The sequence below is a fragment of the Dendrobates tinctorius genome, unplaced genomic scaffold (genome assembly GCF_039654945.1).
Source record: "Dendrobates tinctorius isolate UK_male_01 unplaced genomic scaffold, ASM3965494v1 ptg000020l, whole genome shotgun sequence".
Classification (NCBI taxonomy): Eukaryota; Metazoa; Chordata; class Amphibia; order Anura; family Dendrobatidae; genus Dendrobates; species Dendrobates tinctorius.
Genome location: NW_027361688.1, coordinates 14,651,049 through 14,665,923, shown reverse-complemented (window position 1 = coordinate 14,665,923; position 14,875 = coordinate 14,651,049). Strand labels below are relative to the sequence as shown.

General features: G+C 41.7%; 1 protein-coding gene across 4 annotated transcripts in view; it reads left to right on the top strand.

Annotated features, from left to right (window-relative positions):
- The window catches only part of CALD1 (caldesmon 1), a 153,677-nt gene that overhangs the window by 65,073 nt on the left and 73,729 nt on the right, over positions 1 to 14,875 (top strand). For 3 of the 4 annotated variants that reach the window (XM_073567758.1, XM_073567759.1, XM_073567763.1), the window contains one exon: positions 11,341 to 11,440. In XM_073567758.1, coding sequence (XP_073423859.1) covers positions 11,370 to 11,440 — 71 coding nt within the window. In that variant the 5' untranslated portion in view covers positions 11,341 to 11,369. Of the gene's footprint in view, positions 1 to 8,813; positions 8,990 to 11,340; positions 11,441 to 14,875 lie in introns of those variants that run through there. The other variant, XM_073567760.1, reaches the window with a different exon arrangement.

Genomic DNA, 14,875 nt, shown 5'->3' with positions numbered 1-14,875 from the left:
GGACAATGACTTCTTAGATGTATTCGAAAGATCTTATTGTTCTTGTAGAGTAGATGATTTGTGCATTTAGTGGTTATCAATATTTTGGATTAGCATGTATCCTTGGGATGATATATTAGGCACTCCATGGGCCACCATGTGGTGCCATCACTGGCCGATGCATTCTATCCTAAAATAATTTCTTTGAGGGAGCAATATCTCTCTAATATATAATCAATAATAGTACATGCCCAGGTATAGGATGGGCCCAGTCTACTGTCTCTTATACAGGGAAAAAAAGGCTGTTGTGACATTCCTACTTGGTTTTATGGAAGCCTTTGAGGACCAGTTTGTAGTTCCCATTTTTGGCACCAAAGGAAAGTTATTATATACCATGGATCACCCACAACTGTCATCCTAGAAATGAGCAAAAAGATTTGCGATACCATTTTCCAAGATTTAGTTTAGTTCTCTGTGACAGCCAGACCAGAAACCAGAGCAGTCTTTATTTATGTGCCCAGCATCTATGCCCTGGCATCCTTGGTGTCTCTTGCACTTAGTAGATCTTGCGAAGTTGCATCATAACATCATGTTGAAATTTTGGGCCCTCGTAACACAAGAACTGCCCAAGATGTTGTGTTGAGGATGATAGATTCAGAAGTGAAGACTACCTTGGTCCACCTTATTTCTCACAAAGGACCAGAGTGGACTACGGTGGCAAACGTTTTGCTCAACCTTATGTGTTGCGAATTGATTCCAAGGGCGGGGTCAGGTCCAGTGGCCATGTCAATATTCCACATCCATTGGACTGGAGACCGTAACGATGACTGGTTAATCAAAAGAGGTGCCTTTTTCGCAGGGTGGAAAGTTCCTGTTGTAAGCTAATGAGGGTTGGGAATTGACTTGAGAGTCATGAGAAGGACTAGGAGAAGTAGACAAATCCTAGTATTTTTTGAGAGCCCGTTTAGACCTCTGTTTTCTTTGTACGCCAGAGATCTGATGTCTCACGCATCTTCTTTCCTGCTATACTATATACAATGGGCTCCTTCATGTAATGAAAGCATTCCTTGAAGTTCTTAGTATTGTATCCTGTAACACAAGTTATAGATTTTACCGACGTAACAGCTTAGAGAAACTAGGCCATGGAGCTTTCAGGTCAGGCACGCTGGGAACCTATTAAATGTACGCCTGAGTCCTGATCTCTATCTGTTCCTGTATGACACGGCTATTTAACACTGACATTGGAACATTCTGTTTCTTACAATCCCTACAGAGTAGTTGAGGGGTGGAGGGGCAACGAAAAACAACAAAAACATAAAAGTTCTTATTAATCTCGGCTTATCTTATAAAAATATCATCCTGCGTCCCAGTGCTCGGCAGTTGTTCTAATATAGAAAAGTATCTGGTCTCAAAGAACGAGTTATCTGGATGGTTTTCAGATTTTTCAGATCTCTTGAATTAAAGAAATACCAAACCTCGAAATGGAGAAGAAAGAAAAAGAACAGAAAGCAAATCCATGCCTGGTCCTGTCTTCTAGAAAAACAGGGTCCTTTCACACCTTGGTGTTCTTCATGTTTCTGCTCATGCAAGAGCTTTATTAGTTGAAGGGGTTGTCCAAGATGGTAAAATGCGTCATCAATATGAGATTGTGGGGGTCCAACACTTGTGACCCCAAGCAATCAGCTTGTCACGCAGTACCTTGGGACTGTGGGCGCTAACAGGTCCATAGAACTAAGGGTCAGATAATCTATCCCTGTTCCCCGGATTACTCATGAAGGTGGAGATGACGGGTTCATGTGCCTTGCTATGCTCCTATATCTACCCTGATCTGTCCCCTCTCCCACTCAGTGAGGTGGTAAACTGAAGTATATACGATAACACTAACCAGACAAGCAAGGGAAGACTGACAGGGATAAATGAAAGCAATAATAATCATACAAGACTTGACTTAACACCTGTTTTCACCTTCATTACCAGGCCAAATTTTACAATTCTGGCCAGAGTTACTTTATGTGGTAATAATTTTGGAATACTTCAACGGATCCCGCTGATACTGTTTTTTTCGTGACATATTGTGTTTCATGGTGGTGGTAAAAAATTCTTTGACATAACTTGCACTTATTTGTTAAAAAATTAAAAATTTGTCAAAAATGTGGAAAATTTAGCAATTTTCAAAGTTTTTATACCCATAAACCAGAGAGTTATGTCACACAAAGTAGTTAATAAATAACGTTTCCCACATGTCTACTTTACATCAGCACAATTTTTTAAACATCATTTTTTTTGTTAAGAAGTTAGAAGGGTTAAAAGTTGACCAGTGATTTCTCATTTTTCCAACAAAATTTACAAAATTTGTTTTTAGGGACCACCTCACATTTGAAGTGACTTTGAGGGGCCTATATGACAGAAAATACCCCAAAGTGACACCATTCTAAGAACTGCACCCCCTCAAGGTACTCAAAACCACATTCTAGAACTTTATTAACCCTTCAGGTGCTCTACAGGAATTAATGGAATGTGGAAGGAAAAAATGAACATGAACGTTTTTTCAAAAAAATTTTTTAACTTTACACCCAACTTTTTTCATTTTCACAAGAGTAATAGGAGAAAATGGACCTCAAAATATGTTGTGCAATTTCTCCTGAGCACACCGATACCTGATATGTTGGGAAAAACTACTGTTTCGGTGGCCGTCAGGGCTCGGAAGGGAAGAAGTACCCATTGAATTTTTGAACTCAAAATTGGCTGGAGTCGAGAGCGAAAGCCAAGTCGCATTTGGAGAGCCCCAAATGTGCCTAAACAGTAAAAATCCCCCACAAGTGACTCCATTTTGGAAACTAGACCCCTCAAGGAACTTATCTATATGTGTGGTGAGCACCATGAACCCCCAGGTGCTTTACAGAAATTCATAACGTTGAGCCGTGAAGATAAAAAACAAAACTTTTATTATAGTCCCAAACTTTTCATTTTCACAAGAGTAACTAGAGAAAATGGATCCCAAAAATTGTGCAATTTCTCCTGATTAAGTCGATACGCCATACGTGAGGGAAAAGTACTGTTTAGACGCATGGCAGCGCTCGGATAGAAAGGTGTGCTATTTGAACTTTTGAATTTGCTGGAATCATTAGAGAACGCCATGTCGCTTTTGGAGAGCCCATGATGTGCCTGAACAGTGAAAACTCGCCACAAATGATCCCATTTTGGAAATCTAGATGTGTGGTGAGCACCTTGAACCCCCAGGTGCTTCAAAGAAGTTTATAACGTTGAGTTGTGAAAATAAAAATAAAAAAATCACATTTTTCCCACAAAAATGTTCTTTTGGCCCCGATTTTTTATTTTCGCTAGGGAAACACATGATATAACTATCTTTCATCTTGCTACAGCCTGGTGACCCTGATGTCGTCATGAGGGTCTCTCGCGATGACGAGAGCAAAGCGAGACCCCTCACTTGCCTGCATTCTAAATGCTGTGATCGATATAGATTGCAGCATTTAGAGTGTTTAGCACTCCTGGCAGGGATTACCAAGTGTCAATTGAGCACCCGTCGGCGACTGCGCGCGCACAGGTCCTGTGCTTGCAAAATCACTTGGACCATCCATAGATCTAAGGTCCTGGACTGAGCTTTAACTTTCAAATCATGGGCAAAATCTTCCAAGTCTGTGTTCAGTGAAGACAGGTTTTCCCATTAGTGCGATAGGAAATGACAGTTGGTGCTTATACAATTCTATGGAGGAGGGAGGAGCTAGAAGCAGAAGATAACAGTTGGTGCTTATACAATTCTATGGAGGAGGGAGGAGCTAGAGGCAGAAACTGACATTCCACTGCAAGTTCAATGCGATAGGAAATGACAGTTGGTGCTTATACAATTCTATGGAGGAGGGAGAAGCTAGAAGCAGAAGATAACAGTTGGTGCTTATACAATTCTATGGAGGAGGGAGGAGCTAGAGGCAGAAACTGACATTCCACTGCAAGTTCTCCTGAAGCGACAGTCTCATATCTCCGTAATGGGAAAATCTGTATTCACTAAAGACACATTTTTATAGTTTTTACCCATGAATTGAGAGTAAAAGATCAGTCCAGGGGGAGAAAGATGCAGATTTTTTTGATAAGATATATTACAAAGTTTCTTATTTTCATGCGTAGCATAGATCTATGGAAAAATAATGGCAACACCCTTTTAAAATGATCAAATTGAGATAACTATAAGTGCTAAATCGTACTCACATTGCGCCTTTGATATAGGTGTCCAAGGTAATTTATCTCATTTTGATGCGTTACTTCTACTCCATTTATAGCCCATTTTAAAGATTATATCTCCACCCATTCATTGTTACACCGAACCACTAATGTGCAAAGACGACGGATCAAACAGGACCACACACGCAGCGGTCGCGTAGCTTTGTGCGCTGGCCCTGTGCCCGTGAAACCAAATATCGGTCATGTTACGTGGCAGAGTAACATACATAAATAACAGGTAGTCATTGGGCGCAGTTGTTTACGAGCGAATTATTATAATTTTTTTTTTTGTAGGATGAATCACAAATATACAAAGCGCGTCAATGTGAAGCTTCTGTAACAGGGACCCCACCTACTATGTGCCATGTATAATACTAGTGTCAAGACAGATTTATGTGTTAGAACATGTATACACCAAGCCTGATTCAAACATTTATGACATGGTGAAGGATCCCTCAGACGTGCCTCCATGCAGGAGAAAAAGCTAAAGATATCTCTGCCCCTCCGCAGAGGTCAGATCTCCTCCAAACATGTAGTAACTTAAGCTATAACATTATCTGATAGGCATAAACCTTCAAAGACATTTTTTTTGATATGTGGATAATTAGCGAGTGACTTTAGAGTCACTTGCTACTTGTCTTTGCAGTTAAAAAGTTCACCGATTGCTCAAGGTGAAGGAGTTTCAGCCTTAGCAAAATGGGATTGTCACGACCTAGCCTATCCACAAGATAGATGATAACGTGAGAACTGCTGGGGTACATCTGATCCACAATGGGGCGATTTCTCCATCACTTCATTTATTGTTTATGGGACTGTCGAAAATAGTCAAGCACATCTCATCAAAGCCAGGGGCCAGAAGCAAGAGCTTACGTGATGGTTTATATTATCCGGATTATCAAAGAGGACACATGCAGAGATTGATCATCCATTCCGATCACTAAGTGACGCCGCTGCAGTGTTCGTTACTCTGTTTCAGAGTTTGTTTTTTTTTCTAACGAGACACAATCAAGGGGCATTTTAACCTCTGTTTATAATCGAGACTGTTTCCAGTCGCTGACAGCTCTTCAAAATGGTGTTCACTTGAAGCACAAAGGGGCAGAGTTGTCAAAAATTTAATTTTAGTTTAAAAAATTAAAATTGAGCTCTAATTGGTGGATCTGGACAACAAAGCCAGTTCTTCATTTGGGCAGTTTTGATAAATGAGGCTGATCCTATATTAATAATTTGTAGAACTTCTCAATAGACATTAAGTAAGCCCCAAATGTCTTGAGACACCTTTAAAGAGGACCTGTCACTTGGCATAACTGGGTCTTTTTTAATGTGTTGTAAATGTCGCTGTTCTCCTGAATCCGGCGATGTTTTTCTTTTGTTTCTGTGCCTCTCCGTTCCGGAGTTATGGCCCCTTCTTTTCTGTATATAAATTTAGTCTTGGTAGCAAGTGGGTGTCTTCCTCCATTATTCTCTGTGGGAGTATCTCTTAAGGGCCACGCCCACTTAGCTATAAACACTAGATTTACATACAGTGAACAAGGGGCCATATCTCAGGAACGAAGAGACGCACAAACTAAAGAAAAACATCACCGAATTCAGAGGAACGGCGGCATTTACACCAGGTAAAAAAAATTACATATTTATGGCAAATGACAAGTCTACTTTAAGTAACCTGTTGCTTTCTTTTCATGACTCCTTTAAGAAAAACTTGAGTATGGATAGAAAATAACCGAAGAGGTTATTCTGTTAAGGGAAAGACGGCATTTTTTTAGGGTCAGGGATAAAGTTGCATTTCGCGCTATCAGTCATAACCTTCAGTTTGGGTATTTCCTGTTTTGTTGTCTATGACTCTGTCCAGGCTCCGGCTCAAGTTTCAGATATTTCACTTTTCCAGATGATCCGAACTAAAATGTTCTCTTTAAAAGCTAAATTGTTTCAGAGACTATAAAGCTTTAACTGTGTTTATAAATGACCACTAAAAAACCTTATTTTTCATTTTTTTAATTTTAGGAGAATAATAAATTAGCATACATTATTCTAGATCCAAAATATAAAAAATGATACCCCCTCGCTCCTCCCTCCACAGTAGCCTCCATTATTGAAAATGATCACACATCTACAGTAGCCTCCATTATTGACAGCCATAAGAGAACCTTAAACAATGCTTACAATAGAACCTACCACATCATTGGTAGCTAGAGAAGTGCCCAAAGAATCCATAGAAAAAAAATGTCCTATAACAATGGGATGACCATATCACCCTCATAAGAAAGACTTTCAACCTCAGAGATGTCCTCATAGATAGGTATACATGGGCAACCTGACTAGACTAGTCATAAAGAATTGTCATCCTGCTCGGTGGCCTCACAACTAGACCCCGCCATGAAATTGGAGTATGACCTTACTTCGATTGGGCTGATCGAGCTGTTGGTACTTTTGGTCTAAGCCCCAAATACAGAAAGTCAATTAAAGAACATGGATTCCTTCATTTCAACCCTCTGGTTTCTTCAGGTCTTGTTTTGAAGTCCAACAGAACTAGATTACTGACACAACAAGACCATGTTCAAACCAAGCACTGGTGCTCACGACACCCTTGGAGTGGCCAAGTAGTTCAGTGCACCATACCATTTACTTGTTTTCCATCTACCTTGACCCCATTTTTCCTTGATTGATTCCTCTGGCTTTACAGGAGCCAGAGCAAGGCAGAGGTAGATGGAAAATACGAAGGTGGGAAGGTCCACCAAATTGCTTAGCCACATCAAGGGTGCACCGAGCACCTGTGTCCGGTTTGAACCCTTATTTTGTGCTGTCATAATCTCATTAAGTCCTCCTAAAGGTGCTACCTACTTATGTTGGGGTTGAGAATTATGGCCATCTTGACTCTATCTGTTAAGATATCAGTAGTACCAAACACAAGGTGGAAGCTCATGATGGTCTTCTCTAAAAATCCTAATATGGGGGATCGTGAGGTGTAGACAAAGCAAAAACAATGGAAGTCTTCCCGAACACTTTTCTGTTGGACAGAATATATCTTTAGCTTTTTGTTCTCTTCTGGAAAGGACATTTTATAGAGGAGGGACTATGCTATTTTACATGTCCCTAGTGCCTATCAGAAAATAAAATCATGACCTGGTGACCTAGGCATGCATGTTAATAGGAGATTATTATTATTGTTATTTCAGGTTGTGAATAAGTTCTGTCTTGACCAGGCTAAGAATGAGTAAGAGGGGAGATATGGTATAGAGGAAACATCTGATATATAGTCAGGAAGACAAAATGTTTGGGTGACAAGATAAGGAGCTGATAGATGTAGCTGTCATCAAAGCATATGATATTGAGTTGTCCATGACCACTGATGGAGAAAAGTCAAAGGACCAAGGTAAGAATCAGTGTGGCTCTATTTTTCCCAACCTCTCCATAATCTCTCGGTTTGGCCAAGTGTGTATGTGTTCTGAATTCAGAGAGTGGAGTAAAGCCCTGCTGGACACCATTTACGATGGTTTATCGAGAACTGAAGGATAGGGTTTTGACATTTAACATGTCTAATCCTATTGTCCCTCCAACATCATCTGTCTGAGTCTGGGAACTCAAAGACATATTATATGGTTGGCCCATCTTTTCAAAATTAGCAGGTTCAGAAGACCTTACTCTAATATTCGAACCACAGAGTTGGAACTAAAACCTCTGGTGGAGCCTCCAAACCACCATGTCATACAGGGATCCCCAACCAGTAGATTGAGAGCTCGTCATTTGTTGACAACTCCAAGAGATCCTACAGCTCAATCCTGTTGTTCCCTGGTGACGCTAAGATGGACATATCACCACTAGAACTAGCAGTAAACACTAGAATAGGAGCTTATATTGCTTAGTCACAACTTTACAGTTATTTTTTCCTTAAAATATTCACAACAAAATCCAAAAGTGGTTTGTGATGTATAAAAGGTTGTGGACCTCCAAAGTAAAACCCACAGAGGACTGACAAGTCAAGGGACAGTTTCTACGTTGTTGCTACTCGTTTGAGGGTGAGAAGATGCCAGAGGATAGGGTGAGGTCAAGCAGAGAAGGAAAATAAAAATGAGGAGAAATTGGATCTCAAAATCGTGTGATTAAGGCCACGGGTCTGTGGGTAAGGACAATATATAAGGTATAGATATGTGAATGTGGGAAAGTTTGTTGTATTCTGGGTCGATAATCCCAGGAGCACAGGAGACATTAAGTACATATGGGATACATCACCTCGTCTATATGTTTTGGTGGACTCAAAAATTTAACAAGCAAAGACTTTTTTAAAGTTTGATTTGTTTGGGGAAAAGTAATATTTTGGGCTTCTTCAACCACATTTCTGGGCTTATGATTTCTCTAAAACGATCTTACACACGGCATGGCAACGTAATAGGGCCGAAGGACTCGTAACGTACAGTAAGCTCAGGCCTCCTAGAATTTGCGTGGAATGCGAAATGGTATCTACGGGGTTAATTGTGGAATGTTGTCCCAAAGTTCAGAGAGGCAGCCTCAAAAACCTCACAGGAAACTCTCTAGTTCTTGGTGCTGATCTGGCATTCAGCATCCGAAAGTTAAACTAAGCACTGACAGGACGGTTTAGCTAAACACAGAGCGGACACAAAGCCTTTCCCTTTTCTGGTAGTACTTTAATATGATCTCCAGAGTGGAGGAGACAAGCCTGGTCTTTGATGTTCTGCACACCCGTGTTCCTGCTCAGTGATACCTAAGGCTTTACTTTAGAGCTGCTGGATTACAAATCACAGAGGAAAATCCACAACTGGTGAGTTTGGAGTATTTTTTATTTTATTTTTTATTTTTTTTTGTGGAGGGGAAGGGGGGATTTTCTTTAAATATAGATGAAAGGATGCAGAAGACCTACCGGAGCAGGGGGTGGAAGGAGGCATTGATGTCCAGATCCTACTCGTATGGCCCTTTCGGTGGAAGTAATCATTTGTCCATCTCAATCTTGATAGTTATTTATTTTTTAATGCATATCTATTAACCCCTTTAAGGACACGGCCTTAACCACAAAGCACATTTTGCTTGTTTTTCCTTGCATTTTGAGTGTCGATATAGGTGTAGTAGGGCCTTGCTTTTTGCAAAAAGAGTTGCAGTCTTCTTTACCACCTTCTTTTTTTTCCACCAATGCATTACTTAAGGTACTTCTTAGCCTTTATATAAATTCCGAGACGTACAGAAGTGAGAGACATTTGTTCAGACGAGTGCTCAGCGCTGTATAAGACCATGTGCAAATTGAGTTTTTTTTATTTTAAGGCTAAAAAAAAAGGCACAAAAATTGCCTCAAAAGAGACTCTTCCTATCTATTTACTTTTCAGATGTAGAGTTTTTGGTGGTATTTTTAGCATTTTTTTTTTACACTTCAAGTATGAAAAAATGCTTGTTGTAAAAAAAAAAACAAAAAAATATAGGAAGCTTATCCTGCTCCAAGCAAAATCAAAAAGGATGGAAAAAGCACTCCCAGGAAAAAAAAAAATTATTCCAAAACGTTTTTAAAAAAACTTAAAAAATTGCATCAGAAAAAGAAAAAAAACAAAAAAAACCTAAAAAAAAAAGAGCATTTCCTGAAGCGGTTTCCAGTTGAAAAATGTATAATTTTTTTTAATGCAGTATTCGCATAGCCTTAGTATCCTGCTGTAAAAAGCCTGCCCAGCTTGGAAATAAGTAGGTTCAAAAGTTTTTCACACTTAGTTTTTAAACTTCTGACTTCCTAAATTGAGAAGTTATACCGGCAGTCTATGAATGCCCTGGTGTAACGCACTTCTTTTAAATGATGGAGGGCTTCTGGTCAACCAATCATCTCTATTACTCATGGCAGTGGGTAGGAGCTTGTTCTTTGCTTGTGACAGGCGTGCTGCTGCACAGAGCACAGGCTGGTGTCTCTCCTGTGCCTTAAGTCCCCCTACATATTAGACTAATGTTAGCCGAATTTGCCAATAATGATGGGTTTGACAGTCAGTCTAATGTGTATGGAAGCACCTGACAATCAGTTGTTGGGGGGGTCAAGGATCCAGTGTGCCCAATTTTGGACTGCTGGTCTTTTTGTTCTCCCAGAGATAAGTCAGCCCCAGAAATGTCTGGTGGCGCTCTCTCTTAGAGAATACGGGAGTGCTAGGTTGACCAAGTGCATCTGTTGATATATGAATGACTGGCAGGAAGGCTGCTGGTCGAACAATCGACTGTACAATAATTTGGCAGACAGCCATCTAATGGCTCACATCTGAGGCACTCCATGATCTATCTGAGGAACTCCAGGATCCATCTGAGGCATGCAAGGATCCTTCAGAGACGCTCTACAGTCCATCTGAGGCACTCCAGGATCCAACTGAGGCAGTCCAGGATTCAACTGAGGTGCACCAGGATCCTTCTGTGTCACACCTGGAACCTTCTGAGGAACTCCAGGATCCATCTGAGGCATGCAAGGATCCTTCAGAGACACTCTACAGTCCATCTGAGGCACTCCAGGATCCAACTGAGGCACTCCAGGATCCAACTGAGGCACTCCAGGATCCAACTGAGGCAGTCCAGGATTCAACTGAGGTGCACCAGGATCCTTCTGTGTCACACCTGGAACCTTCTGAGGAACTCCAGGATCCATCTGAGGCACTTCAGTATCCATCTACGGCAAACCAGGATCATTCAGAGGCACTCCAGGTCCTTCTGAGGCACACCAGGATCTTTCTGAGGCACACCAGGATCCTTCTGAGGCCTTCCAGGGTCCACCCGAGGCTCTCCAGGGTCCACCCGAGGCTCGCCAGGGTCCTTTTGAGTCACACCAGGGTCCTTTTGAGTCACATCAGGGTCCTTTTGAGTCACGCCAGGGTCCTTTTGAGTCACGCCAGGGTCCTTTTGAGTCATGCCATGGTCCTTCTGAGTTACACCAGGGTCCTTCTGAGGCACATCACGATCCTTCTGAGAAGCACCAGGATCCTTGGAATGATCTATAGTTTTATAACTTCTGGCAAATGTTTTGAATGTACCCCGATATATGATGTCTGGCAAGGCATTATGGTACAGGTAGTAACCAGAGCCCTTGCTTACAGATACCAATCTTTGTAATCAAGGTGTTTTGTCTAACATTTGTTTCCTTTTTTTTTTTTTTTTGGCTTTAAGATATCAGCTTTGAAGCTCCAGCCGCCACCATGGATGACTTTGAACGTCGCAGAGAGCTCAGGAGACAGAAACGAGAGGAAATGCGCCAGGAAGTCGAAAGGTAACGTCATAATAAATTTGCAAGCTCCGCTCTCCTTATGTTTGAATTGGAGAGTTCCCATATCTGGAAGTCATGGTTGGACCAACTCAATTTCCACACCAAGACTGAACCAGCCATGTTGCATTTCCAAACATGGTCACAAATAATGATTTGCAACGTCTACTTTATGTTGGTCCAAATACAGCATGTTAGGAATGTAAGCCAGAGCGGGGGATGCTATTTATAATTGTATATCGGTGACATCATGGTTCCCTGTAGACCCGTTTTATTTCTTGACAGGAAACATTTCTGGAAACTAAGCCAAGTATTGGCAAACCTCTCCTAAACAAGGAACGTTAAAGCTTGAAATGTTGAGTTTTATTATAATAGGTACTGTGCATGCAAACCGAGAAATAACATAGAGGTCTCCTGTGATGTCTGACATTGTAAGATAGTGGTCTCCTCATAAGCATTTATTTTATTTAGTCCGGTGAGGTTTTGATTCATAACATGGTGTCCAGCTGTGGTGGACTATGGGTCACTCTATATGGTAGCTCAAGAACAAAATCAGTAAGAAACCTACCAAAACCTAACATCTGCCTCTTATAGAAATATCTTCTTGGCAACTCTCCTGGTAAACTCCTGAAAAAAAAAAGGTGGACCTCCAGGACTTCCAGAAGAGTTGACAAGAACCATTGAAGTCACCAGGAAAGTACCACTTCCTGGAACGTTTCTTGTGCGTAAAGCCAAGATGCTTTGCCATCAGATGGAGCCATAGATAGATTGTAGTTTATTACCACCACGTTTCTAGGTGGAATGGACCTCTTCCGATCTTTATTGTGGTGCCCTTGATGAAGAGGTCCTTCCCACCTAGAAACACGTTGGGAATAAACTTGAGGAAGAGGACTATTCCATCTAGAAACGCATTGGAAATAAACTGAGGAAAAGGTCCATTCCACCTAGAAACGCATTGGAAATAAACTGAGGATATGAGGTCCATTCCACCTAGAAACGCATTGGAAATAAACTGAGGATATGAGGTCCATTCCACCTAGAAACGTGTTGGAAATAAACTGAGGATGAGGTCCATTCCACCTAGAAACGTGTTGGGATTGGGAATAAACTACAATCTATTTCTTTTCATGTGAATCCTGTGAATTCTTCACCAGTAGCGCAGCACACCCACATTTCTCCTTTCTGGTATATATTGCTAAAATTTAGGAAGTAGTAATGGGTTTTATCTTGTGACAACAAGACATCCCAGAAGATCAGAAAACAGGTTAAAGGGGCAAAGAGGTTGTGTGGAGGGGCCTGGCTTGAGAAAGGAGGAGGAGCACTGGAGAAAAGCTTTTACACGACGTAGTCAGGGCATTGCTAAAAGTTGGGAAGTATGAAGTAGTTGGTCTTACTTTGTGGCAAGTCAGACAGAACCCCCAGAGTCCACATGCAGAATAAGGTACGTAGACAGAGTCCACATATGGAATAAGGGACATAGAAGGGGTCTGGCTTGAGAGAATCTCTGGAGGAAAACCTTAAACAGCAAAGTCAGGATATTGTTAAAAGTTGGGAAGTATGTAATGGTTGGTTTTACTTTGTGGCAAATCAGAGTCCACAGAGTTCACATGCAGAATAAGGGGGAGTAGGAGTGGTCTGGAGGGGCCTGGCTTAAGAAAAGAGGAGGAGTGGTAGACACAAACTTTACACAGCATAGTCAGGATATTGCTAAAAGTTGGGATGTATTTAGTAGTGTGTCTTATTTGTTGGCATGTTAGACAGAGTCCACATGCAGAATCAAGGAGTGTACTGTGGACGTGGTCTGGAGGGGCATGGCTTGTGAAACAAGGGATATAGCTCTGGGAAAAAACTTATGCAGGAAAGTCAATATCCTCCCACAAGGGCAGGTATGTAGCCATGATGACTAGTTTTAAGGCAGACTGGCATCTCCGGACCACTTAGGCAAAAGAACTAGGGTATAATTACAGGCTCTCTAATTTCAATTAATAAAGGGAAGCTAGCATCAGAAAATTAGCTTTTGTTTAAATCAAATTTTTTTTTCCCTTCATATCACGCTCATTGATAATAAAAAAAAAAAAAGGTAATTTTGCCATTTTCACACTAGTTATTGGGGCTTTTTTGAACTCTTTCTTTTAGGAAGAGTTTACAGGAGGTTTCCTATCATGTGAGGCAGGATTACGACTGATAACACCTCTATGCACAGCTGATAACACAGGATCCACTATTCACAATAGGTGATGTCACAGCTCACCTCCTCCTCCTGTATAATGACTGATAACACCTCTATATACAGTAGATAACACAGGATCCACCATTCACAATAGATGATGTCACAGCTCACCTCCTCCTCTACAATGACTGATAACACCTCTATGTACAGTAGATAACATAGGATCCACTATTCACAATAGGTGGTCACAGCTCACCTCCTCCTCCTCCTGTACAATGACTGATAACACATCTATATACAGTGGATAACACCGGATCCACCATTCACAATAGGTGGTCACAGCTCACCTCCTCCTCCTCCTGTACAATGACTGATAACACATCTATATACAGTGGATAACACCGGATCCACCATTCATAATAGGTGATGTCACAGCTCACCTGCTCCTCCTGTACAATGACTGATAACCCCTCTATACACAACTGATATCACAGGGTCTACCATTCATAATAGATGATGGCACAGCGCTCCCTCCCATTGTAAGGCAGCCAGGGTGGTTTGTCATGGCAACAGACTGTACGATTCCCACACCCTTGTGCCCCACAGATGAGATTTGATGTCCCTCCTGCTGCGTGTGCAGCGTGTGCAGCAGAACTCTTTTATGGTCGCTGTCAGAGTCCTTTCCAGTTCTGTCACTCCGGCTCCACAAAACATCATAGAGTCACAGTTCTTTTCCAACATTTGAACTTTACTAAACAATAGGGCATCCATCACATTGGCAGCACAGGTTAAACACAGAGACAACTTTTTATCTTTCCCTGCTGTCTGGGCAGGCCCTATCCTCTGTCAGCTTCCTTTTTCCGGCAATCCCTGCTGTATCTCTGGACAGTCCGTGTCCCATCAGTTTCTTCAACGTCACCAGCTCCCTGTCAGCCTCTCCTCCGGTTCCAATTGGGAAAGGTGCTGGAAACGTCATCACAGCGGCTTCCACCCTGGTCATAGCCCCCAGATCCTCCTTGGAGATGGTCTCTTGAGCTGGTGCCCGACTGCACTTTTCTACGCCTGGGGCCCCTTACTGCTGTTGCAGCTTTATCCCCACGGCTAGCAAACGGTCTGGATTCACTACTGCACGCACCCTGCAAGGCTACCTGGGTTCTGCTCTGTAGCCCCTCCCAACAGTAAAACCCCTATGCTAACTGATCCTAATCTGGTAATCCTATTCTCTATGATGCCCCTCCCTCTACTCTAATCCCCTATGGTCCTATACTATC